The 27,380-nt window shown below is 44.9% G+C and overlaps 1 protein-coding gene across 2 annotated transcripts in view; it reads left to right on the forward strand.

Moving 5' to 3' along the window:
- The window catches only part of LOC133665801 (uncharacterized), a 77,285-nt gene that overhangs the window by 47,449 nt on the left and 2,456 nt on the right, over nucleotides 1-27,380 (forward strand). Inside the window, exons 4-6 of one of the 2 annotated variants that reach the window (XM_062072598.1) lie at nucleotides 1,209-1,254; nucleotides 2,592-2,764; nucleotides 17,460-17,679. In XM_062072598.1, the coding sequence (XP_061928582.1) occupies nucleotides 1,209-1,254; nucleotides 2,592-2,764; nucleotides 17,460-17,528 (288 nt within the window). In that variant the 3' untranslated portion in view covers nucleotides 17,529-17,679. Of the gene's footprint in view, nucleotides 1-1,208; nucleotides 1,255-2,591; nucleotides 2,765-17,459; nucleotides 17,680-27,380 lie in introns of those variants that run through there. The other variant, XM_062072599.1, reaches the window with a different exon arrangement.

A 27,380-nucleotide genomic window follows, 5' to 3' on the forward strand; every position in this document is an offset into this window, starting at 1 on the left:
CCCTCGTGACAATGTTACTCGTTAAAGAGTTAAGTGGGTGTCGTTTGGTCCTTTACAAGGTCCTCGTATCTACGTGGTCGATCGGTTCACGTATACTGCTCCAAGTATACTTACGTATCGTAGAGTACCCGTTGTTCCCGAAGAATATATTTGAGTGAGCCGTGAAAATTTGATAAATGCCATAAGCCGTCCAATCGTAACGAGTTTAAATTATTTGTTAAAAAAAAAAAAGAAAAAGAAAAGATACGTGTTCAAGTAAAAGTTTAAAACGATCGTAGGTTTAGATGGATTTTGTCGTATGAGAATTTATCGTTATCATCGGTGCACGGACATTATCACAATTTTAACGATTTTTCAAGGATTCACGTCTCGATATCGCGATTAATAAGTATAACAATATTTTTCTTCTCCTCTTTCTCGTTCGTTTCTTATTATTCAAGGAGGATTTCCGACTCGAGTTTGATTGACACTTTAATACCCACCGATAGAAAGAGGACTTAAGAACTACCGTGCTTATTCACATTGGTTATGGCTCCCCCTCGATGATGTCCTGATTGAACATAATGCCGCGTATATTATAATTCAACAGACAAGCTCGTTTCAAGGACGTGATTTAACTTCACGCTAAATCACCCTAGAAATCGAAATAACAAAATTGAAAAAAAAGGAAAAATCCTTTTCACCCTTCTAAATCGGTCTATCTACTTTCAGTGTATCTACCCTGAACCTTGGTTCAATTTTTCATCTTTCAACTTAACTTCCTTAAAAACAATAGGTTGCCCAATTTCGATCGGAAATTGGACACATTGATCGAGATACTCGTCAGAATTTTTTTCTCCATCTGCCTAATTCGCGTTTTGGAGCAAAAGGGAAGAGTGACGCTTTTTGGTAACGTTTTTTTTCTCAACGAGGATTGCTTTTTTCTTTCTTTCTTTCTTTCTTTTTTTTTTGTTTGAAAAAGATCAATTGTGCGTAAAGATATTGGCAGTGGATCGAAAGGGGAGAATATAAAAAAGTAATCAAATGATCGGTTCCAACTCGGTCCGTTGTATAAAACTGGCGTATGGCGCCCCTCGAGCTCCCCTCATTCGTGCATTATACTTCATGTATTATACATGGACCTCTTTATTCTTTTTCGCCCCTTCCTCGTATCTTGGTCATTGTATTTTAAGAGCCAATTCTACCGCGCCCGTTTTGCTTTCTTTCAGATCCGCAGTGCACTCGAGAATTGGGACGGCGGTACCTTCAAATCGAGTGAGTACACAGATTTTCCTTTTTTCTTTTTTTTTTTCTTCCCTGCGCGAATTCTCGTATCATTGTTACGTTTGCTCGAAATTTTTCTCTGAAATTTTGTAACGTAATTTGAAAAAGAAAATAGAATTGTAAAATTAACATTTACGTAATTGACTCCGTTTTCGCACACAATTTTAAAGATTCAACGAGAAAAATTGAGAGTAAAATGCAATTGTCATGGATATTCTCTTTCAACGAATCAAAAAAAATTTATGTATGCGATTCGTAATTAATTCTTGGTTTACTTCATAAGAAAATTTATGACTAAATAACACAGTCAGAATATGGAAAAAAAAAATGTGAGAGATTCGAATGGTGGTGAAGACCTCATCGGATGAGAAACAGCGTAAAAGATATGGATCGTTAAACAGGAACGAGTTTCGTAGGGAAGAAGATGATGATGTATCGCTGGATCGAATCTGTTCGAAGAGAATTTTGGAGGACACGAGATTCGCGTTCGTGGGTATTCCATCATCGGGAACAAAAATTTCGCACGTCTCTCGAGATCACGAAATTGTCCGGATAATAATAATTAACTCTCTCTCTCTCTTTCTCTCGGATTTTTCATTCCTCGAATATGGGTCAACGAGCGCGATGATTTAGATTTTAACTCGCACGGATCACGTGTTTCTTATTGATTACTTTGTACTTTGTGATCGAGCCATGGAGTCGAGCACCGCTTTTTTCCTTAACGGCCATTAATATGGATCGTAAAAAAATCACGAGTGACCGGTTCCAAAGTGAATTTCGAGGAGGAAAGATTGCTAATTTTCTTCATTACATGCATTATTGACGAATGGTCCATGATTAAAGTGCGAATACATTTCAGAGGATAAAACTCTGGAGAATTGTTTCTTAGAATATTTCAAGCGGACACACTGCGTTGAGAGTGATTGACCGTCACTTAACTCGCTCTCGAATATTACTGTCGAACGTTGTGCTCTTGAGAACGACTCTCTCGAGAGTTCTAACGTATTTGCACCCTTAGCCAATGAGTAATTGGCGTGTATCGCGTTATCATTTATGACGATGACATTTATGAGAGATATTATTCACGTATTCGTGACGACTGTTTCCATATTAATTCTTTCCTCTCTCAGGCTAGAAGTGGCCACGGTTTATCATTTATAAAATACGCATAAGAAAAGAAAGAAAACATCTTGGAATTGACATCTCGTCAACGTGTGGTCAGAGAGATCGATCGATGGATGGATTAAATCTCAGTTTCTTACGTTTCGCACGTTTATTCGCGCGAGCGATGGATATGATTTCTATAATTACCTCCCTCGTGTCACCAGGTGACTTGTTTCCTGCCTCGTTTTGGAACTCTTACTGGGAATATCTGGAGAGCTACGGGGAGGCCAGGAGGATTCTTGACGAATTGAGGGCATTCGAGGATCCTCTGCTCCACTTCCTCGGTCTTAGGCAAGCTGCGGCCAGGCATTCCCCATCCTCGTTACTTCTTTTACCGGTAAGTCACATTAATAGTTAAGCTGAAATAGAAAAAGATAATTTGTAAATTATCCCAGTGATCGAATTAATCTGGGGCGAGTGTAAGAATATACGTAAATTCGTCGAGATAGATCGATAAAACGAGGTTGGATACGAAGTATAATACATATACTTCGATTCTCATTATTATTAATTGGTAGTTAGAAAAAAGGAAAAGAAATAAACTGGAAAGGACATAAGTTAAGGATAAAATACGTGTAATATAAGTTGCACAATCATCCGATCGATTGGATATATCGAGATAAATGGTGGAAAAAAATTAAAAAATTAAAAACTCAACTCGAGAAAGTGGAGTTAATCAGTTTCGTGTTTAGGCACGTTCCACTGTACGTATCTACGTGCTCGGTACATAGAGAGGCAGGTTTCAATTATATTAATAAAACTAAGCATACGTTCATAAAGAAAATAAATGGTTAAATATACGAATGGTACGTGCGTTGCCATTTTTTTCTCTTTTTTTCTTTTTTTTTTTTTTTTTACACGTAACAGGGTTACGACTGTGCTAATCTACGCTAAGATATTCTTCGTTTTACTAGTTACCAGTACTGATATATGTCGATGATATTTCAAAGCGGATTCCCGGTTGGATACGTGTCTAATTAATCCCGCGGTCGTTAATTCTAATTACGCTTATTCGTGGAGGGAAAAGGAGCCGCGTTTTTCCGGCCGGATTCCCTTTGACGAATTATCACGGGAACGTTCTTTTCTTTTTCCTTTTCTTTTTGCGATCCTCGCTCGCAAGAAATCGACCATGGTAATTGACCTTAACGATCTCGAAGCGATGAAGAGACACGTCCGTTTTTGTCCTTCTGCCGGAGAGGAATCGGTCGTGATCTCTCCCGTAGTCGTCTCGGTGAAAGTCCTAACTCTGGTGACGCAACCACGTACAGTGGAACATCATCTTCGGTTAACCTTTTCGATTCTCGGCCGCGTGTGCCATCGATCCGTGCGCACGTACGTCGAGCGCGCGTGTTGTAAAAAGAAGTAAACGTGTTCGTTCAAGATATTTTCTAAAATTCGTGTTGAATAATTAGATCGGAAGAGGCGTAGAGAAAAACTTGAAAGGAGGGACGCGGAGGGATTGTCGATATCGTCGTCGTCTCGTTTTCATCGTGCATACTTTCGTTCCAATTATCGAACGCGAGCGTCATGTGGACGCACGTCACTCGTCACTCACCGATGAAAACTGGATTTTAGGTCACTCGGTTTAGAATTCAAGAGGCGGTTCCGCGTCGGCCGGCCAGGCGCTACATATATCTCTACGGGGTAATTATTAAGCGAGGGAACACGCACGATATTGGCCAGTTTGACGCGTCTTGATCGGTTGCGCGCGTGAACGTTTTTAAAAAGGATCGAAAGTGACGCTTGTGAGCGAGCCGAGGCGAGGCCGATGCGGGACTGATTACAAAATAGAAAAAAATGCCAAAGTATCGGACGGGGGTATCGGTGTGCGGGCCCGCGTCCGCGTGTGTGAGATGAGCTATGTGACAGCTTATAACGGGTGTAATGATCGGAGCTTCGAACGCCACACGAGTCTCTCCATCACGATGGAATCGACCTCGACTTTAACGTCCGTTGAAATATAGACTCGAGGCTTGTAAGTCACGCAGCTACCCGAGACAACTTACCATATATATATATATATACATACCTAATGTTGCTTGTTCCAACGACGATGTGCATCCGGGGGTAAATGTAGTTTTGTCGTGAATACTTAACGAGCAACATCGTTTCCCCCTAATATCGGCTCCCATCGTCGAAATTCATACCAATTTCTCGCAACGTTTTCTCGCTGCTCGTGCTCTTTGATCCCGCGCGTTCTTGATGATCTTAAAATTCCAGCTCGGATCAGGAGGGAATAAGATTCGTGTACCGTCATTTATGCTCTCTCTCTCTCTCGTTTATCATCTCCATCATTTTCCACGCTTTCCCTCTCGATGGAATCGAAACTATTCGAGACGATTAATCGCGTTGATTCGCTATGAAATTTCACCTGTCCATCGAAGCACCTGCAGCCACCGCGGCTAGTACCCTGCCTACGCTAAATGTCCGCTAGATTATGCGACGCCTTGTCACACGTGGGTGTCCCTGGCACTCCGGTTCCCGTTCATATCAGCTCCCTGTGCCGCGCGTCACGTTTCTCCCCTTTGCCCGCCGCCACCGCAAATCCAAGCCTGCACTTAGCGCGCCTCGATACACGTGTCGTCCGCTCTCCTACCTCGTACGACAAAATCGACCCGCTTAATATCCCGAGTAGCTCGACCGTGTCCTCAGTTCTTCCTTCCTCTAATAAAATCTCCTGTCACTTTTTCCCTTCCCCTCAGCCTTATCTATCTCTCCCGTGATAACGTATAATTTTGACGGAGAGAAACGCGTTCGCTCCGAGTGAATTCGGATTACGTCGTTGTATTATACATTCAATCGTTCAACGTTGAAAGGAAATTAATATCCTCCAGGCATTCGATTCGCTTGTTTTCGTCTAGCTAAAAAGTAAGTAAATTTCGCGATAATGCAAGGGTTGCGAGGGTTCTTATTAGGAAATTTGATTGAGCTGGAAGAGAAAGTTGCGAATGTGCTCCTTCCCTTCCTTCCTTGATACGCACCTGCGTGCTTTTACACCGTGTACCGAGCTCATTGTTTCTCTTCTCGTCGCGCGTTGCGGAACGACGAGGTGATTTACGAGGTGCACACGTCGCGCGCCTCGTAATACGCCGCCCTAAGGGGGAGATAATTTCGTGAAAGGTGAAGCAAGTTTTCGACTCATCTGCTCGATTCGATCCGTTTCTCCTCCTCCTCGCTCGAATTTCCCTTCGAACGCGCATCCTCCGGAAAATCTATGCAAATGTATCCCGTGTATCGGGCGTTGCGCAAGCCGCGGAAACGGCCGCGAGAAATTATTAAACCGAGAAATCAGCGAGCAGGCAATTAAAAGCGTAAAACGTTAACGGTTCCAACGGTTGGAATACACGCGGTGAATCGCAGCGATGCTTCGACGCGTGATAAATGATCTTGCGACCTCTCATCGATGCTTCTTGCCTCGGGAATCGAGGAAAAATTCTCACGTTACGTTATTCCATCCATATGTAATGGAAAAAATCTCCGTCGACGTACAACGAAGGAGAAAACGAAGGTGTATATATCCACGATCTCTGTAATATAGCCGAGTATAAAGCTTCGATTCTTTTCTCCTTTTTTCTTGCTTTTTTTCTTATTAAGAGAAGATATACCCTTGGGAGATAGGGATATCTCCGTTGACGTATTCGATGTATGGTAGTTTCAATCCCGCGAAATGTTCGAAATTGGAAAGTTAGCCGGTTTCTCGAATATTTCTTCGGAATCATATTCTCTCCCGTCGGTCTCGTGTCGTAACAGGCGATACTCTTGGACAACGACAGCGACGTTAATATGGTCGATCGGGTAACCGAACGACGATAATTGACAACCTTGCGCCAAGAGATTTACACAAAGTTGCTTGCACACGTCGCGACGAGAGCGTACGTATACTGTAATCTCGCGAGCCGGATCAACCGGGGTTTATTTTCCTCTCCTTTTTTTCCCCCTTTTCTCTCTTTTCGTTTTTTCACGTGTCCGCGCATGGATGAAGGACGATTTGATGGGCGATAAACGAGATAATATAAGGGACAGTATGGCGGACCGTTTAAAGACGAACAGGCGCGACGTGACACCGCGTCGCAAGTAAAACGAGCAAATCGTTTCGAAACCGCGAACGAACCGAGAATTTACCTCGCTATAAATTGTGTCATCCCGCGGCGAGACGCGACGCCGGTGTCCGAGAATCGCGAGAATAAAACACCGTCGAAGAAATTAATTGAGATCGGCTGTTTGAATTAAAAGAAAAAAAAGAAAGAAACGCGCGATCCATCGAAGAGGAAAGAAGGCAAGATGAAAGAAGAAGAATTCGAGTTCCTCGTTTCGTGCAAACGAATAAGAGAGCATCTCCGCATCTCCTCTCTTTTTCCTTTTTTCGCGGTTTTATTCGTTTAATCAAAAAGAAGAAAAAAACACGATGGATAAATTCGTTATTGGGAAAACTACGTTTCTGAGCCACGTCGAGGATGTTCACTTCTCCTTTCGATATGATTTTCCGCGTGAGAGGAAGGAGAGAGAGAGGGAGGGAGGGGTTAAGAGGAGAGGATTGCGATTCCGCGTGCGATGGTCACGTATATCCAGGGGAAGGAAGGAAAGGAAGGAGGGTTATTACTGATTGATCCGGGGAGCTTCTTCGATGGATGCCGGATAACAAATTGTTGCAGGACCAGTTTCTCGAATTCGAGGAATCGTGGCCAAGTTGCGGGAAAAAGATGAGAGGGAGGAAGGACGGTGTGGAGGGGAGTGGAAGACCTACAGTGACGCGCACTTCGAAGGCCTCATCCCCGTTCCAACATTCCTCTCTTATTCTTTCGGAATTATTATCAAGGTCAGGCCGCGGTGTATCGTTCTCCAGGTTTCAATCTTCAAACGAACAATGTGACGCATTCACGAGGAGGGTGATCTTCGATTCATGTCGCCATTGGCTATATATAGGAAAAACTGCCGCGTTGTTTCTTTTCGTCTTTTAACTGGTGTTTAACCCATTATCGAAGGACCGACCTTCTTTTCTCTTTACCGGATGTGTTGCTTTTTCTTTTTTTTTTTTTTAATAAATTCATTACATAATTTTCGAAATACAACTTTTACATTACTCGGGGATCAGGAAAGTAATTAACTGTAAATTTTATTTTTAAAGAAATGTTATTTCACGATTTGAAGAAATAAGTAAATAATGCGTTAAATTGGCATTACATCACTGAAATAGCGATAGGCGCTGAAAACTTGGTTGAAAGTTATCTGTAACTAAATAACGTAATCCCATAATCTATTAACGGTATATAATTAACCGTGTACGTGATCCGAACGAATCGAATCTGTTCGTACGGCGTATTGAATTCGTCGAAAAGAAAAAAAGGATTCGATTAATTGCGAATCGGGTGTACATTAGTTACGCATGCACCACTGACAAGGATTACAGGGTCTCAGAATTAGGTATTTTCGACCGCGAACGAGCGAGTAAGGACAAATCGAGAAGAAGAAGAAAAGCGTGTAATTCTGGATCGATCGATCGATCGTTCGTTGAATGTTTCGCGTGGAAGTTATCACCGCAATTGTTATAAGTAACGCAACGAAAGCTGTTGGTCATAGTTGGTGATCGAGCAAGAAACGGCGTCGAGGAACGTCTAATCGATTCGTCGTAAAATCGCGTCCCTCGTTTAAGAAAGATCGCCAATGCTTTATTTTCTCGAAAGGAGGGAGAATGGTCTATAAAAGCGACTTGCATATTTCAACATAGGTTGAATTAGTCTCTGCAAACGTGAATATATATATCTACCAATTTTCATTTTCCCGAACCTTCCCGTTTCTTCTAGAAGGAATAAAAAAAAAAAGTCAACGAATAATTGATCCGTTCACCAGACAGAGTCCATTTAAACGCGACATCTGTTCTTACAAAAAGTATACACACACGCATATATACGCGCGTTTGCACGTAGGCGCACAAGTGGCCGACGCATAATCGACAGCATTATTTTCTTGCAAATGGAGTAATTACGCGGTATGCGGATAATAATAACATTATCCGTACGGAGGAATAATCACGGTGGAGGAGAAGCTTGGTCGAAACAAGGGACACGTAAGTATTTCTTCCCCCTCCCCTCCCTTGTGCTCGCGCGTAAATTTTAACGCTAACGATTACCATAAACGCGAGGGGCCGTCCTAGGACGACCTCGAGAACGTTCCAATAATTGGCGGGCGTCCGGCAATTAGTCGAGAATAGTTATCCCCAGTTATCCGTGGAATAATAGAGTGGCGGTCGAAGGGGATGAGCGACCGAATCCTAGGCGCGCGAAAGGAAAGAGGGGAGGAGGAGGAAGAGGCTGGCCGTAACGAGGCATCGTCGGTGGAAAACCGATCGGGCAACCTACATGCGTGTTGTCTGGCTGGAGAGAATTTTCGCGGGCATTAAGTTTACGACGGATAAGTGTGTGGAACGTATGCACACGTTCGGGCAGAGCCGAGAGAGGAATCGGGCATAAAACAATTACGATGGGCCTTTACGCAACAACCGAATTATTAGAATAATTGCCGGGTTCGTGGTAGTTAAACGACGATCATTGCGCCTTGCTTGCATTCCAACGGGCTCGGGTTTACGGTGCGCTGTTGAACCAAGCCCACTACGCGTTACATTCTATTGACATGCTCGGGAACGATTTGTACGCTACGTTCGAGCCAACTATCTTACACTGGGTGTCTCGGTATTTCTAAACAAGCGTCAGTCAGAGATACCGGAAAGAGGAATGCGATATTTTCTTGGCTATTCCTCTTTCGACCTTCTCTTCTTCTTCTTCTTCTTCTTTGTTTGATAATTAATTTAATTTAATAACGTTTCTTCTTCGTACGTATATATGTATGCGCATATTCTGGCAGTCTGTTGTGTGTTAAAAATGTAAACTTATAATAATATTAATTAACACATTTACATAGTAGCCTTGTAATACTCCGCCATAGAAACTCTCCAAGAGAAAATGAGTCATATTGTTGTCCGACAATGCGGTTACAATCACCGTAGGGAAAAATCAAATAGGAACATCTGTCCTATTCATCAGATATAATGTCTCTTAACTATTGTATTCTGCCGTATCTGTCGCGCTGTTTGGAACGTTACATATAAATGAACGTATAAAAGAGCGAAAGCGGGTCTAATAAAAATTTTAAAATTCTTTATGCTTTGCTTGCCACCATTGCTCATTCACTCTTGTTTTCCACGCGAGAATTGGATGATATCTTTCGAATGATGGAAGCTGTTCGCGATATTTTGCAACTCTTCGAGATGATAAATCCCCGATAATCGTGCTCGATAAGGTGCAATTCTCCGACGTATCCATGCACGTATCTCGAGATTGGTCAGTCTCATCTTTGAGGCGCATCCCTTGCGCGGAAATTTATCGACAATCATTTCAAAAGCCGTAATGGACGCTACTTTATCGGCCAACGAAACTAAACCGGTCACAGCTAACGATTATCGGCCTCGATGTTAATTTATCGCCCGCCATTCGACACGACCAGCGTTCCGATCGCCGGTTAATTATTAATAATTGAACGTCCTCGACTCCGGTATTCTCTGAATTATCGCGCAAACAACCGTGATTTTACAAGGGAATCATTCCCGATGATCGAACTCATTCCGCCATGGAACAATAGATTATTTAATCGATCGTGATTTTTCGTAAGATCGCTTCTCTCTCGCACATAGTTGAGGGATCAGGTTGTTGATTTCTCGTTAGAATCCAGGCTAATTGCCCTGTTATGCAATGAAGAGAAAAAGAGGGAGAAAAAGAGAGAGATCTATCAATTCTTGCGACATCTTGCTCTTTTGTCGTTCGATTTTTCGTCACATTTCGAATTCATATTTCCCATAGATCGTCGATAGGATCGATCGATTTTATCGAATCGAGCCTAATACTTTTATGGAAAAAAAAATGAACCTTCTATCTTCGATTTTCGATTAGATAGATATGCATTTCTTGTGCTAATTTCGAATGGATATTTATCTATCTAGGTACGTTTAGTGGGCGTACGTACGCCAATTTCATCATCGAAATTAATTATGCATTGGATTTGCGCAATTCTCACGCGGTCTATCAAGATCCCAATCCACTTTCGAATTTCATTTCCTTCCAGCCTCCGGCACTTCCGCCCAGACCGGTTAATTAATCGCAATTACGCGGCCGGTGAAATCGAGCCGTAGTAGTGTATCGCTTTTACTAATATAATTCGATGTCTCTTGAGAGAGGCGGTACTTACTCTCCCTCCCTCTCCCTCTTTCTCTCTCTCTCTCTCTTTCTCGCGTATCTCGACAGACGAGTTAATTGCATTTCGACCCAGTGATTTATGCTCCCTTTCGTTACAGATCTGAATTATATATTTCATCTATCCAATTACAATTAGCTAACAAAGTGGCTACAAAGTCGAGAATGATATATGACATATATATCACGACGAAAATTTCCTTTCTTTGCAAACGGTGTTACATTTCCTTTCCTCTTTTTTTACGAACAGTATTTACCTTCCTCGATCAAGCAACGACAGTTTTTAATTTTCAAATATATATAAAAGAAGGGAAACTTGTTTGCAATCGATCTTACTTAAAAAATTACTTAACGAAGAGGGATCTCTTAAACTCTGTCCACTTCCCGATCCTTTCCTTCGAAAATCAAACGCTTAACCCATCGAGACGTTGCGACAACGAATGGACCATAAGAAATACTCTGGCGTATGTAGAGATTCCGTTACAGACCGATACAATGATAATGGCAATTATTCTCGGTTCCTGGCCCCTTCCAGTCGACGTGCAACGCTCGTGGGCGATTACACGGCCCACGAAGATATACACGGCCGATCGGACGAGGGGAAGCGCGAAAGGAGAGAGGCGGAGAACGAACACCCACCCCTCCTCCTCCGATATCGCTTATATTTAATATTCATTCGGTGTAAGCGCGCCACTGTCGTTAAAGCTCGACCGTCGTAAAGCACTGTACACACTATGGCGCGCACGTGCATCACTCTCATCTCTCTCTCTCTCTTTCCTTTATGGTTTAAGACTGGCCAGTATACGTACACGCGTAACGTCGTTACTTGCGGCACGTCGTAAGTAACACGTGTAAAGGCGCGTTTGCACGAGCGCGAATCGTACAACATTTTCCGCTTGAATATAAATATACGACGGGGCTCCGCGTATAGACGGTGTGCTGGAAATCGTGGCGAGAGAGGAGGTGGAAGGAAGGAGGGTCCTTCGTTTCCCGTGGAAATCCCTTGTGAAATGCCTGTGTCCATGATAATAAATGTTTTAATAACAGGAACGAGAAGAGGACGGACATCGAGACGGACATTGTTGCGTAAAATTGGGGAAAATGGAGGAAAGTTATCGCTGGGATATTCCGGAGAACAATTTCGTAAATTGATTTCTCGATCTGGTATCAGAAATCTCTCTTGTCTCTTCCCCTTATTTTTTCGCCGTGATTTTCGGTACACCCCGTGAATGAATATGCGGGAGAGTACTGCACACAGAGCCCGTTAACCACTGTCGCAAACCCGAAATTTCGTGGAACAATAAGTTAAGATAATCATTCGCGGAACTGCGAAACGGAGGAGGACGCTATCTTACGTCCCGGTGTGTCTGGGATTAATTGCGACGCGGGTTCCGCGGACACCGGCCAACATAATTCTCGAAGCCGAAAGGAACGGGTGGGAAGGGTGTGCGCACTGTGGGCAGGAATTCTTCTTAAAAAGATATTTCGGGTACTCGGATGGATACGAAGGAGAGGAAGGAACTCGTGCGAGTTTGGAAAGATGGACGATTATTGGAGGGATTCGAGGAACAATTGTCGTTTGTTGGGCTGCGTTAATCGGATGGAGGACGAGCGGTTACGCAACAGCGAGGAAATGCTGGTGTTTGAGGAGGGGTGAGCGCACGCGCGGCAGAGCATTAATAATCACAGCGTATAATTGGGAGAGAAATCACGTTTCGGTGGAGAAATATTTCCGTGCAACGTTACACGGCATTCCAATACGGTGGTCGTATAGCATTCGATGAAGATGCGCGATGTATGATCGAGAGGACCCGCGATCCTTTCAGTAAAATTCAAAGATGCGTACGCGTAGAAGACGCGAGGAAGGGGCCGGATGTCACGCATACATTGCGTGCGCCGCAAACATCGAGGGGAATTGCTGCACCTTCTGGAATAATAAGCCGCGCTGTGGGGTCGTACTTGCCCTACGCCGAGGACGAGGTATCGACCGTGAAGGATGTGGCAAGGATGCGAATATTTCCTCCCCTCCCCCTTCTATCGTAAGTAAACTTGAGTGGAAGCAAAATAATCCTGCCAGGTATCGCGGGATTCTTTGAGTTAACGACGACGAATCGAATTAAAAGCAATTTTGAAGAAGAAGAAGAAGAAGAAGAAGAAAAAAATTAACGATCATTGCGTTCAAATTTTTAATATTTCCCCGTGGCAAATTTGAACTCGTCGTGAAATAACTCAGAAATTGGGAATTCCAATTCCGCGGAATTGCACAAAGTGTCTCTTCGTTCGTATCCCCCCCCGTACACGATATTATCACTCGCGCTTCCAGCCACCGACTGAATGTCAGCACACACCGCTCGGTAACCCTTTCCAGTAGATCCCATAAAAACGAACGTTTCATTAGGATAGAATTATCGGCTAGAAAACAGGCTCCGGTCATTAACGTCGCGAGCTGTACCTGTTTGCCGTTTATGAGCCGAGTTATATAGTCGGACACGTGTTGCTCTCGCCTGCTCGATGGAGAGACCGCCGTCGGGGGAGGAAATGAAAGTTACTTATTATCCAGAGGACGGTGGATTCGAAAGATATCGATGGATATAAGAGAGAGAGAGATGGCCGGATATCGAGCGAAACCACCTCTATGGGAAATGCAACGGTTCGAGCTTCGCCCCAGGCTTTTTGCCGCAACCGCTGATCCTACTTGCATGTACAAATCGATATTTCACGATCCAATCAGCGATCGGTCTCCACGTTTCCGGAATGTTGAAGGAAGGACATCATCGATAATTACGGGGGGAAGAAGAAAGGGAGGATTTCCGTGGATGATAATAATTTGTAACTATCCTCGGCGGTGGCCGTTTTATTAATCGCGCGACAAACGGCCGCGTCCTGCACGATTCGAATCGAAGCCTCGAATCGAGAATCGAGAGACACCTCTTCTATGCGATGCGTGCTGGCGTAATTACAAAAAGGACGGCACGATCCTCATGAATAAAAGATGGGGGGGCCCGCTCGCAACGCGAGGCACGCGCTGAATTATTGAGAAAACATGCCGTTTGATCTCTCTCGGGCGTGATCCATGCGATGATCCGTAGAATGAAACTTTGCACCCGTCGAGGACTTTGAACCCTTCTTCCGACATCCTATTATCCTCCTCCTCGATTTACCCTCTCTCTACAAATCCCGCCTCGCCAAGAGGTTTAATTACACGCGTGCACTCGCGTTTTTCCCCAAGACGAGTCACGTTCTCCGGGGACATTGCAAAATTTCGTGGCCGCGGGGACGAAAAGGAATTCGCGCGTGCAAGAAACATCTCTCCTCGAGAGCCGCCGATATAAATCTCGGCTAGGTTTTCGCGCTTCTCCCCCTCTCCCCCTATATCCCGAGCGTTATGCAAATTATTCAGCGAAACGTACTTACGCCACGCTTCGTCGTATCCTCTTTGAAGCTCAGTCGAGAAAAATTGCTTTTCCTTTTGCCGTGGTGGCGCGTATCCCAGCGCGCCACGCCGCGCCGATGCGCGCGTGCATGGAATCGGCAAAACACAACGGCGTGGTGTGCGTGCATGCGCACACGGCCACGGTCACGCGCCTGTGTGCACTTTCACCGTCGTGCACGGCGGAACTGCAGAGTAGCCTACATGCAGGGCGTTAAACTCGGCTCGCGGCGGTTCGATCCGCGACCGAGAATCGAGAGATATCGAGAGATCCGTTGCAACAGCGGCGCGCACAATTGCTGCAACGCGGGGAGGACAACTCTCCGTTTCGCCATCGAATAATTCGCGTATCGTAATCGAATTCTCTTCGCGTGCTTCAATTCGGGAGATCGATCGATTTGTTCAATATTTCCGATTTCGATCCGGCAGGATATATCGACGATTATATTTTTATCGAACGCTTCGTCCTTCGTCTACTGCCAACTAACATTCCGCGCGATAAGCTTAATTTACGGCGGAATTTACGGCATTCTCATTCATAGGGCGTATTATTATTTTACAATTTCACCGTAATGGCCGGGGTAATATTGATCCGACGAAAACGTTCGACACCGTTGGAATTGATAGGATATTTACGCCGGCTGGTTAGCCAAGTAACCAGCGAACATCATCGTTCCGCGCAACACGCGGTTCCTTTGTAAATTTCTCCTCGATGATCCCGCGGAAAAATCTTAATCCACCGTAATTTCGCTGAAACTTTATTCATCGGAGGGGGGAAACATACTGTACGTGCCTGGCGAGTCTCGAAGTCTCGTTCCGGGAGGAGGGGAGGGGGATATCTTCCGGTATCGTCGGTGCAACACGGGATCCTCTCACCTCTCCGTGAACGATCTTCGTGATGTAAACTCTCTGTCTCTCTCGCTCTCTCTCTCTCCCGCAATTTGACCAAGTGACCGGCCAACTATATCATCAGATACTTGGAAATTGGCGAGCGATACGTGTCCGCGTTCACGCGGCCATCCCATAAATAATACACGGGGCCAATTTCTCCGTGTGGATCGGCGCCGAGGGTATCGAGTTTATTCGTGAATAAGGCAGAAAGCGACTCGTTTTTCATATAATGCCTGTATCGAGCCTCGAATAAACTCGAGTGCTGAATTACCCAAGTTAAACGATCGAAGATTGATTATTATCGGCGCGTACGTATCGTATATATGTGTATACGGGTAGGAACTCTCGAAGAGGGAGAGTCTATGTGAAGTGAGAGAGTAAAAAGAGTCAAAGTAAAATCGATATTTCGAAGAAGATTAGGTTTGGAAACTCGATGAGATCGCAACTGAGTGGAAATTTCGTAATTTATTCTTTTTCGCGCTTCGATCGAGTTTTCGATCTCTAGAAATATTCCAACAACTTTCCACCGGTTTTTCACTCCCCGCGCGAACAAACTTGGAACGTATGGAGGAAGGCGCGAATCCTGGTGGTAAATTGATCGATGTGAGTCCTCCGTTTTCGAACGGGATTAAAGATTTACGAAGACAAACAAATCGATTCTATAATTTATACAGCTTCATCGAAGCGTTTACCGCGGCTATTCCCCTCCTACCCAGCCTCGGACAAATGGTTCGTCCGCGATTCCGAAGCGTATACGCGCTCGAGAGCGGTAATAAAATTTCGTGCGGAATTTATTTATCGATTCGCCGCGTTTAAAAGCGCATCGGTGCGGCCAGATGTATTCTCTTTGTCGGTGTTGGCCGGGTATATATCTCCGCGAGCAGAACCGCGCGTACCTTAGAAGGTAGACGCACGATAACCGACCATCCCTTATCTTCCGCGATTCTAAGCGCGAGCCAAGCGGTTTCCATCGTATTTAAGGCTTAATCCAATTTCCCCATCCTCCTACTCTCCCTTCTTGCTTCTCTCGCGAAAAGATCGTCGAGTTACGATCCACCAGCGAACGACTAATCGTTCCCGATTGATTTTCCCACTTTGCTTTCCGAACAGACTTACGCTCGTGCAGTGTACTGGCTACTCGTTACAAGTTTCGAGGTGTAATTTTTGCAAAAGTAATAACATTTTCCTTTAAATTTACACTCAAGTGTAATGGATACAGGAAACGTTCGTGTTCGGCGTTATTTTTATTTTTTCTTCATCAGATTCCAAGTTTTGACGAGTAATTTTCCAAAAGTACATACAGTGGATGGAGAATATAATACGTATTAATAACGTAATATGTTATCTACCGAGTGATCCAAGTAGAGAGATTGAATAGGCAATTATAACGTGACAAATTTATGTTCCAACGATTCTTACGACTGCGTAAATATGTAATATAGTCATTACGCGGAGATTTGAATGCGTGGAAGCCATATAAGCGCGCGTATTTGTTCAGCTGAGGCCGTGTAGCTTCGAATCTCTCTCTTTTTCTTTTTTCGCGAAAATCTCTGCATTCTCGAAAGGGCGACGACCTATCGAACCAAAGAAACCGGACACCGGAAGTCATCGCGGGAATTTTTGAAATAATGCAAACCGTTATGTTCCCTCCACGAGCGTAACATCTGCTGGAATAAAAATTAAAATCAGACCTCGTCGAAGTGGAGGAAATTCGATGATCGCTTAAAGTGTATCTTCGAATTCGAGTCGGGAATATAAAATACGTATCCGTCCATTTGCGAAGTCGAGTAAAAGGGAAAGCCGAACGAGAGAGAAACGAGAGGATTACTTTCCTTTTTTCCCCTCCCCTCCCTTTCCTTCTCTCTTTTCGTTCGATCCAATTATTTGACCGGCTGGATCGTTATTAATGTAATAACGCCGAGAACAACGGCGAAATTGCGCACCGGATGGTGATGAACGGGGAACGGTGATCGGGTCGGTTGAAAAAAGAAATGATGGAAGAGAGCGAGGCGACGCAGTGAAATCTCTCGCCGCGTTTTTTTGATCGGCCGGCTTGCTTGTACTTGCGCTCCGCAAGCTGGCCACCCAATGCGTGCCCTACAAAAGGCAAGATCGAAACGACAGCGAGAGGAAGTCGACCGCCTCTGGACTTATACTTATTCCCCGCCCGAATATACATGTATATATATATATATCGAGCTGTCTTTATCGCGGTTATTCCGACAATCTGGACATCTGGATATTCGTGGTTATCTGGTGGCGTGGCCGGTTCGTAAAATTGTCCAACATGGACAATCGTTTAGATTACGGAACGGCTTGGATAAACCGCACTCGTGAAAACCCTTCTACGAGTTTTCCTACGAGTCAAATATACAATTAGACGCTCCATATTTTTCCGTCTATGTTCACCTCACCTGTTATAAAATTACACGCTATGCATTATTAATTATTCGGTGTTATCGATATTCCAGTCACAGTGGATGACACGATACGGTGAGGAAAGTTTGATGAGAAAAGCACGTCACTGCGTTCCAATTTGATGGGATGATCGATGTCGATTTATTCGTCTGGGAAGGGAAGAGAGATCTGTTCATCGATCCGAAGGGAACGAAGATTTGGAATATATTTTGAAAAAATATATCATCTTAATGAGAAATATTAGAAATTATATGATATTATTCCAATCGAAAATGAAAATGTATCGTTTGAGATTCATTTTGCCGATTTTACTCCGCAAGATTGGCATCGAGCGGTACCAAACCGACTCCTTCTTTCCTTTGGATATCCAGATAGTATAGTGATAGTAATAGTTATTAAAAAAATATCTCTTCCGACTCCTCGAGTGATCGTCGTCCTTTTTATCCGAGAGTTTCGTAGTCGTTTCGGCGAATGACGTTCACTTTTCAATCGTGTCGTTTTCACGCGACGAAAACGGAAATTCTAACGTTCTCCGTATATTATCCTCGTCGTTATTCCCGCCCTGGAGAGAGAGAGAGAGAGAGAAAGATGAATGAAAAACGGATACGAATATGTCGATTTATTGTCCTGGCCTGATAAAAGTTCGTTAACAAGCCATTGACGCGCTTCGTTTTTCTTTTCTTTTTCTTTTTCGTTTCCTCTGGTCGTTTCGGCGCGACGATAAGATTAACGGATCGATTATGTAGTCTGAACTCGCGAAGAGGCTCTCTTTTTCTTTTTTCACGCCTCGAAACGAGTACACGAAGAAGCGAGTAAATGACACCGAAATTACATGTCATTGTTTCTTGGACGAAAAAAAAAAAAAAAAAGAACGAGTTCTCGATACGAACGGTTAATTATCGTGAAACTACCCATTAACGACATCGTTATCGTTTCACGGACACTCCGGTTAATGAGATTTCCCTCGAGTTTCTCTCCTATCGACGATCGAGTATATGGGCAGAGAGACTCGTTGTAAAATCAGCCTTACCTCGGTTTACGACTTTCCTATCTATCTGGTATCTGCTACTCGGCACGTGAATGTCCGCCTGTTGCAATTTAAAATTCGCATAAATAAGATCGGTGGGAGGGAGGAAATTAGAAATCTGTATCTCACGATCACACGGTGCAAAGAATTTTGCGCAAAATTTACCACCATGCATGATGAATTCTCTCTCCTTCGTTTTTCGTATTCCTCCTTCGAAGCTCACGATTCGACTTCCGTTAATTCCTCATCGAGGAATCGACAACGTCCGGGCCGAGACTTGTTGAGGAAGGTCTAACCGGTCTTGCGATTCTTCGTATATAACGAATGAGAGAGAGGGAGAGAGAGGTGGACGCAGCGCGTCGAACGTTTCACAAAGCGAAGCTTTCACCGATGGAAAGCTAGCCGACGGCCAAGGTGGCCGAGCACCTTGACGTTCGAGCTACGTGTACACAGTGGGTCAGAAAAATTCGTGCAGCCTTTAAATGGGCTTTTAGTTCGCGTAAGGTCGTTGAAAGTGGGCCGTGTGCGCGGCCGTATGCTCGAACGTAATTGAGAAAATGAGCGGATTTATGTTGGCCACGCCGCCGAGGAGATGGCTGCCTCGTTCGCGGCGAGAACTAATCTATCGATATCTTTCTCTCTTTCGATCGATAGATCGTGATTTATGCAACGTCCGACTCGGTTAATTGGTTCATTTGGATCCTCGTGCTAGGGACCATTATTTATATACGCGATCATCTCTTAATGGGAAAGGATCGCGTTAATATCATCGAGATGGAGAGAAAAAAAAGTAAAAGCGTGGAAGCGAGATGTAATCAAGGAGAAACGGCATTAAACGAGAGACACGCATTGAATTATCCACGCATGACCTTCGTAAGGTCGTTTAGACGACCTTCGCGCGAAAGTGTCATCTACAACGTGTACCTGCCCGGTTGCGAGTCACTCCATCCGTGAAACAGGTATATACGGAGAAACGCGCGATAAAATACGCGCGAAATCTTTGCAACCGTGTTCCTGGAAACCGCGTAACCAGCCGTGCAATTTTCTCGTGAAACGACACAAGTAGCGTGCAACTGAAACCCTGAAACTGTGCAACAACAGTTGCACAGTTCCAATTCCTTTGCTTTGGAATTTCCTCCTCTCTCTCTCTCTCTCTCTCTCCCCCTCCTCCTTCCTCTCATGAATTTAATTCCCGAACAATTCCCGAGTAACTTTCGAACGCCGTGCTGTTTTTGGTTATCATCGAGTAGGAATTTAATCTCCGGCCGATTCACCGAAGTACATAACTTTCGAATGTCGTATTGAATCGAATATCATCGAGAGTAGAGATAATGCAGTTCCTCGATGGCAAGAATGTAATTTCGAAGAAATTCGGAGCAACGATTTAAATTAATTTTTCGAAATCATCGAATAGGAATCTCCAGTGTCGTCGAATAGTAAATTCTTCGCAAATCGTCGAATAGCAAATTATTCGCAGATAATTCGATTTTTTCAGAATAGATTTGACAGAAATGTCGTGACTAATCCACTTCCATTTCTCGAATAATTTCCATAAAAATTCGGAGCAAAAATTTAAACTTAATTTTTGGAAATCGAATAGGAATCTTCCAAACCTCGCCTCTTCGTAACTAATCCACTTCCACAACTCTATCCGATTGAAACGAATCTCTCTTTAAATCCTCTTCTACACTTGTACAGTTCCTCGAGAAAAGTAGCAACGACCTCTCTGTGCTACTCTCTGTTCCAATGGCGGGGCAAACGAGCGCGTTCGCTTTTCTACGATCACGTCTCGGGACGATGGTGTGCGGTTGCTACACGCGGCTCCGGTAAATCATAGCTCTCGGTGTACGTACGGCCGAACACGCACTTATTCACGCACCGTGAGGACGCGTTTTGCATGGCTGTAACTGGTATTCTCTCGGCGGCGCTCGTAACGCGGATTGAATTCCTGCCGGTCCGCCTCGGATAAGGATAAGGGGAGGCTGGCTGCCTATGCCGTAATATCGAGCTGGATATCTCGACTCCTCGTCCTCCTCAGCCTCGAGATCGTGTGACGTCACTCGTAACTCCTTTAGGGGAAACAGACTTCCGCGATACGGGGTCGCGTTGCGGACCTCGGATGGCAATAATGGCGCCTAGCCTGGCTCTCCACGTTGACGACGATCGTTTCTTTGTCCAGGGACGGGTTACGTGTAGCTCGCGACGTCCCGTGATAGGGAAACGCTCGAGGTCTTAACTAACTAAGTACTTGTCTTTGTTTCCTTGAATGGGGAAGAGGGAGAAAGAATGTCGTACGTACAATTTCAATGTCGCCAGCCTGTATTTTATTGTGGAAGTAGAGAAAGGGATTATGCACATTTTCTGAATACGTACAAGGTGTCTCGGTGATTTTTTTTTTTCCCACGAGACAATGGTAGATTTTTCTTTTTCTCCTTTTCTCTCTTTTTTTTTTTAAGCGAGAAATAAGAATAAAAGTAAAGATAAAGGGAAAGATGAGTTGAGTTGATGAGGGACATAAATTCGGATGGAAAAATTCAATGTGATAAGCAACGACGATAATATCGTATCCAGATCGGAGGTTATTCGTTAAGAAAGGAAAAGAAACGTTCGTCGAAAGAATTCAATTCAATCACGTATGTCATATAAACGCACGTTATTTATCGATAAACAAACGTATAGATATATTCAACGTTGCGTTTTAACGAGAATCAAATGTAAGATTGTACAAGCCGGCGAACAACCGAGTGGAAAGAAACAGATTCCCCTTTGTGTAAAATAAAAGACACGTGTTGTAAAGGGTGCAATTAATCGGTTGGGAAGATACGCCGTTTTGCGTCGGCTACGATTTGACGGCACGTCTCACGGTTTTCTGACCGCGTTAAACCCAGGTTCCACGTTCTCCCTGTTCGGAGAGGGATCTCGGAGCTAGCAGAATCGTTTAGCGCGGCGAGGAAAGACGGGGCGGTATCATCGATACGACGTCGAGTCGTATCAAGCCGGGTACGTCGCCGTGTTGGAACACGGTGTCTAAATAGCATCGTGAACTCGAGCTCGATGCGCGTCGTAGGATCGAATCGTCCGAGTAAAAGAGGAGGAGGGGTGAGGAAGGAGAGGGAATGGGAGGGAAAAAAAAGAAAAGAAGAAAAGAAGTTCGAAAGAGGGAGAGGAAGGGACAAAACGGCGTGGTCGATGCGCAAGAAAGGAGGAACGAAAGAAGGAGAGAAAGAGAGAGGAAGAAAAGACAGAATCTGTGAGAATGTCCTTCGAGAAGTTCGCCCACGTTCGTTTTTGCTTCCGAAAAGCAAGTTCTCCGTGGAGTTGTTCGTGGAACAAAGTGGCAACGCGAAGGATGGAGGGAGATGGGTCGAGTGACCGGTACGTGAGTCAGTCCAAAGGAACCTACCCGGTGTAAGGTACCCTACCAGGCGGCGGGAGGATTCTTCTTCTTCTTCGCAGGACGTTGCACCGATGCACCTCGAAAAGATGTCTCTCGATCCCCGGCCGAATTAGGAGGCGAGCCGGCCACGATCACCGCCGCCCCCTCGAATTTTTTCCTCGCCTTCCCTCTCCTCTCCTCGCCCGCTCTTATTCCTCGCGAAAGCGGAATCCCACACAGCGTGTATATATATATATATATATAAATCGGGACGATATGACGCGGAGAGAAGAGGAACGCTCCTCCAGAGAAATTAATCGCAATCTTTCGTTCCGTTTCCAATCTCTCTCTCCCTCCCTGTCTTTCTTCTCGTCTGATCCCCCTCTTGGAACACGATGTCGGTACATAAGCGTAACAAGGGACATCGAAACGGTCTTAGACTCTATAAATACAGAGCGTTTGTGATCGGCTATCATTGGCCGTGACGCGACAGAGCCACTTGGCGAACAGAGATCTCTAATGACCGCGACGTGGGACTCGGGCGTCGTTTATTCGAGACACCAGATGCGAGCCAACAATATTACGATGGACATTTCCATAAAGGACTTTACGGAACCCTTTACTACACCAATTTGCGGTACCGTTAATCCAGGATCGTCATTATTGGAACGAGCGGGTTTCGAGTAAGTGCACAGCGTGGCGCGGCACGCTTGTGCTCCGAAGCGGCGTTTTTCCGCGCTTTAAAGGCTCGCACGCAATGCGGAAATAAGCGCTCGAGGAGGAGGAGAGGGGAGTTGCGCGTCGTTATCACACTTTTGCGGAACGGAGCCTTTGGATCTCTCCCGCTCGAGAAACGAATCCATCCAACTCGTTCTCGCTATTTCGAACTCGTTCGCGCCACTCGATTCGAGGCGAGGCGGTCGAACCGTGTCGTCAACGTTATGCGAGACGATGGATCGCGTTTCGTTCGATCGTCGCTCGGCGACCGAGTTTGCGTAACGTTAAGCTTCCAGCTATCCTCACGAGGAAATGATTATTATTGCGAGCAAATATGAAAATATTCGATATAACAACGATTAGAGGAACACGCGGATTTCTTGATCGTTTTTAATTTTACGAAAGTCACGATAAACGAAAACTTGGCTTTTCGAAAGAAGGAAGAAATATTTGACGCGACGCGAGTTTTACCTGCTTCTTGTGCGAAGATGATGCATCTTTTGCTCACTTTTGGATCGTTCCGTCTAGGAAGGAGCCGGTATGAACCGTTAGGCAATAATCCACAGTCATGAAAGCGCTACGATGCCACTCCAAATATTTTCGATAGATACAATAAGTATCTCCCGTCGATAGTTTCTACATAACCTCTTCAAACTTTGCTGCTCTCTCCTTTCTTCTCTGTTTTGTCGAAGGTTTAAAATTTCTTGAAACGTATCCCGTTTCAAAATCTTGTATCAAAATCTGAATCTTCCATCGCGATATTCTTTTTTTTTTTCCCGCGCCGAGATCGATCTCCACAGGAAGCGGAAAAATTGCCACCACGTATCCTAATTCTACGTATCCCAAAGGCAACTTTATTGTTGTTTCCGAAACAATCGGCTACGAGACACAAAATGTTGCTGCAAGATCATCGATCGATAATGAAATCTAAATTGCAAATTGTGAGAGGGTATAACACATAACTGGCGCTCGTTATCCACCGCGTGATGCCCCATTGTCGCACGCGCTCTCTCCTTTTCACCCGAGTTTTCTCTCCGTGCGCGAGGATCCGCGTGGTCCTGGGTCGGTGGCATGCGGATGCCTCGTGTTTCAATACCCATTCGAAACATTCGCCGTCTACACGCGAAACGGCCGATGCAATATGCCGTGGACCGTTAAGTGGCGCGACCTTAGTTGGATCTCGAGGTAAAAAGGGGGAGAGGAAAAAAAAAAGAAGTAAGAAGAAAAGAAATAAAAAATAACTTGTACGAAAGAGCCACAGAGATGGGAGCATTGTCGAGACGATCCATGGAAATCGGGATGCGCGCGGATCATCGTTCTTCTTCTTCTTTCTCTTCTTCTCTCGTTTCGCCTTTCATTAAAAAATGGCCGGATCGGTAAACGATTATTCGGAAGCGAGATCTCGTAATATCTTCGTTCTCGCCAAGTTCTTCCTTGGGGAGAAGGGAATTAATCCGTAGGATAGAAGAGAGGAAGAGAGAGAGAGATTTATATTCCAGGAGGATAGGAATAGGTGCAGCAACTATAAGGGAGAGCCGTGGAGACGATGGGAAGGCGGAAACGTTGCGTGAGGTCGCGGAAGGATAGCCTTTTCCGAAAAGGAAAAGACGTGAATGAGATAATGGGGCGGGCTGAGACATAAATTAAGATATTATCGCCACGGTGTCTATGAGCGGCGTTCCATCGATTGTGTTCGTTATATTACACCGAGTTCTTGCGTTAAATCCTCATCCACAATTACAGAAATAATATATCGCGAGCGAGCGATACTTATCCGAAAATCCGACCAAGATTTACGATCACGCGTGAAGGCGAAGCTTTTGAGCTTTTGCAAGTTCGGCGATGTACGGTGGAACGTGGAAAAAAAGAGAAAAGAAAAGAATTGCGCGCGTGCCAATGCGGAAACGAGTTGCGTGAGGTCAAGGCTTGGGTGGAATGAAAGAACGAGGCTCTCCTCGATTTTGCCTTCTCTCGAGGAAAAGATAAGGATGCAACGGATATCGTCCGGTTAATTTGACGCCTCGCCGCCCGAGATTCGGAACCACGGAGTTTTTGGAACTTTATTGGAATCTGGTCTGTCTGCGAAAGGAAATTAATCACCTCTGTGTGTTTACCGATTCGTAGATTTTTCTTTTACGAGATTACAACGAGCCCCCCGTTTTGGAAAGGAGTTTATAAAAGCGCAGAAAATTGCGATTTTTCATCGGTTCTCTGGTATTATCGCGCAAAGGAAGAAGGGAGGGAATTGGAAGAATCGAGCTTCACCGAAGCCGGCGAATTCCACGCCCATTGTCGAGCCATTTATTAATACCTCTCCATCATTGACCTTTCCATTAACCCGTTTACGCAAGCATACAACCGTGGAACAAGCCGATGGTCGACAAAACAGCTCGCTCGCGAGAGAGAGAGAGCGTTTGGATAGCGCGCGAGTTATTAGACCGGTCTTTGCGGATCGTTATCGTTGCCCGATCGATGGAATGGAAGTATTTCCTGGCCGGGACTCTGGCGGCGGCGTGCATTCGCGACTTTCACGAAGAAACGATCTCGTTCGCGGCCTTAACTCTCGATCGCATAGCTTGTTAAACGGGACGACTTGGAGTCGAGAGAGCGCGCGCGCACGCGTCGGTGAAACGTTGTAAATCACCGTTCTGTTTGCCGACCGTTTCGAATATCTACGATTCTTGTGTCACCGATTTTTCACGCACGCCTACCAACGCGTCTATCTTATCTGAACCGTTCCGTATCGACTTCTTTCGCAATTTCCTCCTCTCTCTCTCTCTTCTCTCGCGGTGGAATTCGGCGGAAGCTGGCTCGACTCGATTCTGGCGCTCCGTTACAACCACGGATACTTTATCTTGTATCTATCTTTTCTTTTATCGGCTCGTTGTTGAGAGAGTGAGAATCTTATCGCTTATAGCATAGTTGCATCGCGTTTTATCTCGCGATTGGGATCGATCTTTTTTTTCTTTTCCTCCTTCTTCTTCTATTTTTCTTTCGTGAGAAGGAACGAGAAATCCATCTTCTATCGAGGAGAGGAATATTTACTTATAGAATGATCCCAGAGATGGAGAAATTTTGAAGGGAATGTTGTCATTCCACTTTTACTCGAGCGTAAGAAGAAAGTTGTTAAAAATAATTGCGCGTAGAATTTTTTAATAATTATCTTAAAATCCAACTTGAATCTCTTTTTTACGTAACTTAAAAATCCGTTGCCGATCGATCCGAGTTAAGTCGGAGCGCACGAGAATCTAGGGCAGAGGAGGAGGAGGAGTAATTTGTATTAAATAATTCTTCCTAATGAAATTTACGTATCTACCCAAATATTCCTTTTGCACGCGGCATTCGTACTTCGTGCCTTCCTTTCGCTAATTCTCGGGAATGATTAATCCTCGAACTCGAAAAGTTTCCAAGGCGGAATGTTTAGATTCGCCCCTCGTGGCGAGAGGAAATCGCGGTTCGGCCACTTCCTGCGGCACGTTCACTTCCGTCTCGCCGTGGCTCTCTCGGCTGATAATCTCCGAAGGCAGGTCGTACTGAAACGGCGGCCCGTGGTCGTTAATTTCTTGGCGGAGTGAAACCGGCATGGAGTGCGCAGAGAGATCAAAGGATAATATTTCTCACACTGGCCGACAGTATAATCGGCACGCAACGTTTCCCTTCTCGCACGCTTCTCTCTCTCTCTCTCTCTCTCCTCTCTTTTTTTCGTCGGGGGAGAAGAGAGGAGGATTTTTTTCACGAATCGTGGGCCACGTGCGCGCGAGATCGTGAATCCATGGCCGCGACACACTTTGGCCGAATGATCGAACTCACTTTCGAGTTCGTGGAGAACGAGGAGCGGAAGGGAAAAACGACTTATCGATCGACGTATCGCTTCCGTGGCCTGCGACGGAATAATCGGCCACGGTTGATCGGCCATCCATTTTTCTCTCCTCGATCGTTCGAGATTGGCCTTCGATGCAAATATCGCGGCGAAAGTTTCCATTATAAGCGTCTCGCCTCGCATCCTCTCCGTTTTTGCCGGATACATAGCGGCGCTAGGTTATATACGGAAGTGTTCAATGAGATGGATTGTGGATTGTAATAGGTATAAATAAGCAGGAGCGTGATTGATGATAAATATCGGCGTTTATCCGTAAAGTGACATTATTTTTTAAAATAACGTTATTTGAAAGATTGGGTGGTTTGTTGAGACTTTCCGCGTTCCGAAAGAACGGGAGGAAGGATTGGAAAGAGAGAAAGAGAGAGAAAGAATGGCCGAGAAGGGAAAAAAGATTCGTTGATTCGTTCGTGATAACCGGGGATAATATTTATTGCTCGGTGGATCTTGGTGGTTTCTTGCAGTTTTGGCATTCCAGTTTCCGAGATATTTTTGGGGGACGCAGAAACGTAAAACGATTCGATCCTCTGCGTGAACGGTTCGTTCAATCGGATAAATAGATCTAGAACGCGAAAGAAGAAGCAGGTTACACAAACTGCTCGGTATAGGAATTATTTTTCGAGTTATGACTGGTGTGAAAGGAATGCACGCAACGCGCCGCGACCTGATCTAATCAGATATTTATGGCGCTTTGACGTTATCTTCGATTCAACAAGCGCTCGTGTACCATTTCTTCTCGCTCCGCGTTCTAGTTTCGCTTCTCGAAGCGTCGACGCGCGAACGTCTGTCATAGAAACTTCGAGATCACGAGTGATGAACCGAAACTACCAACGATGCGTAAGTATCACCGTACCGTATCGCGTATCGCGTATCTGCTACGATACTTTTACTACGCAATCGCGGGACAAAATCGAGGAGAAGAAGAATTTATAAAGAAGAGGAAAAAGAAAAAATACACCGCGATTTCGCGATAACTG

The sequence above is a fragment of the Apis cerana genome, linkage group LG3 (genome assembly GCF_029169275.1).
Source record: "Apis cerana isolate GH-2021 linkage group LG3, AcerK_1.0, whole genome shotgun sequence".
In the NCBI taxonomy this organism is placed as follows: Eukaryota; Metazoa; Arthropoda; class Insecta; order Hymenoptera; family Apidae; genus Apis; species Apis cerana.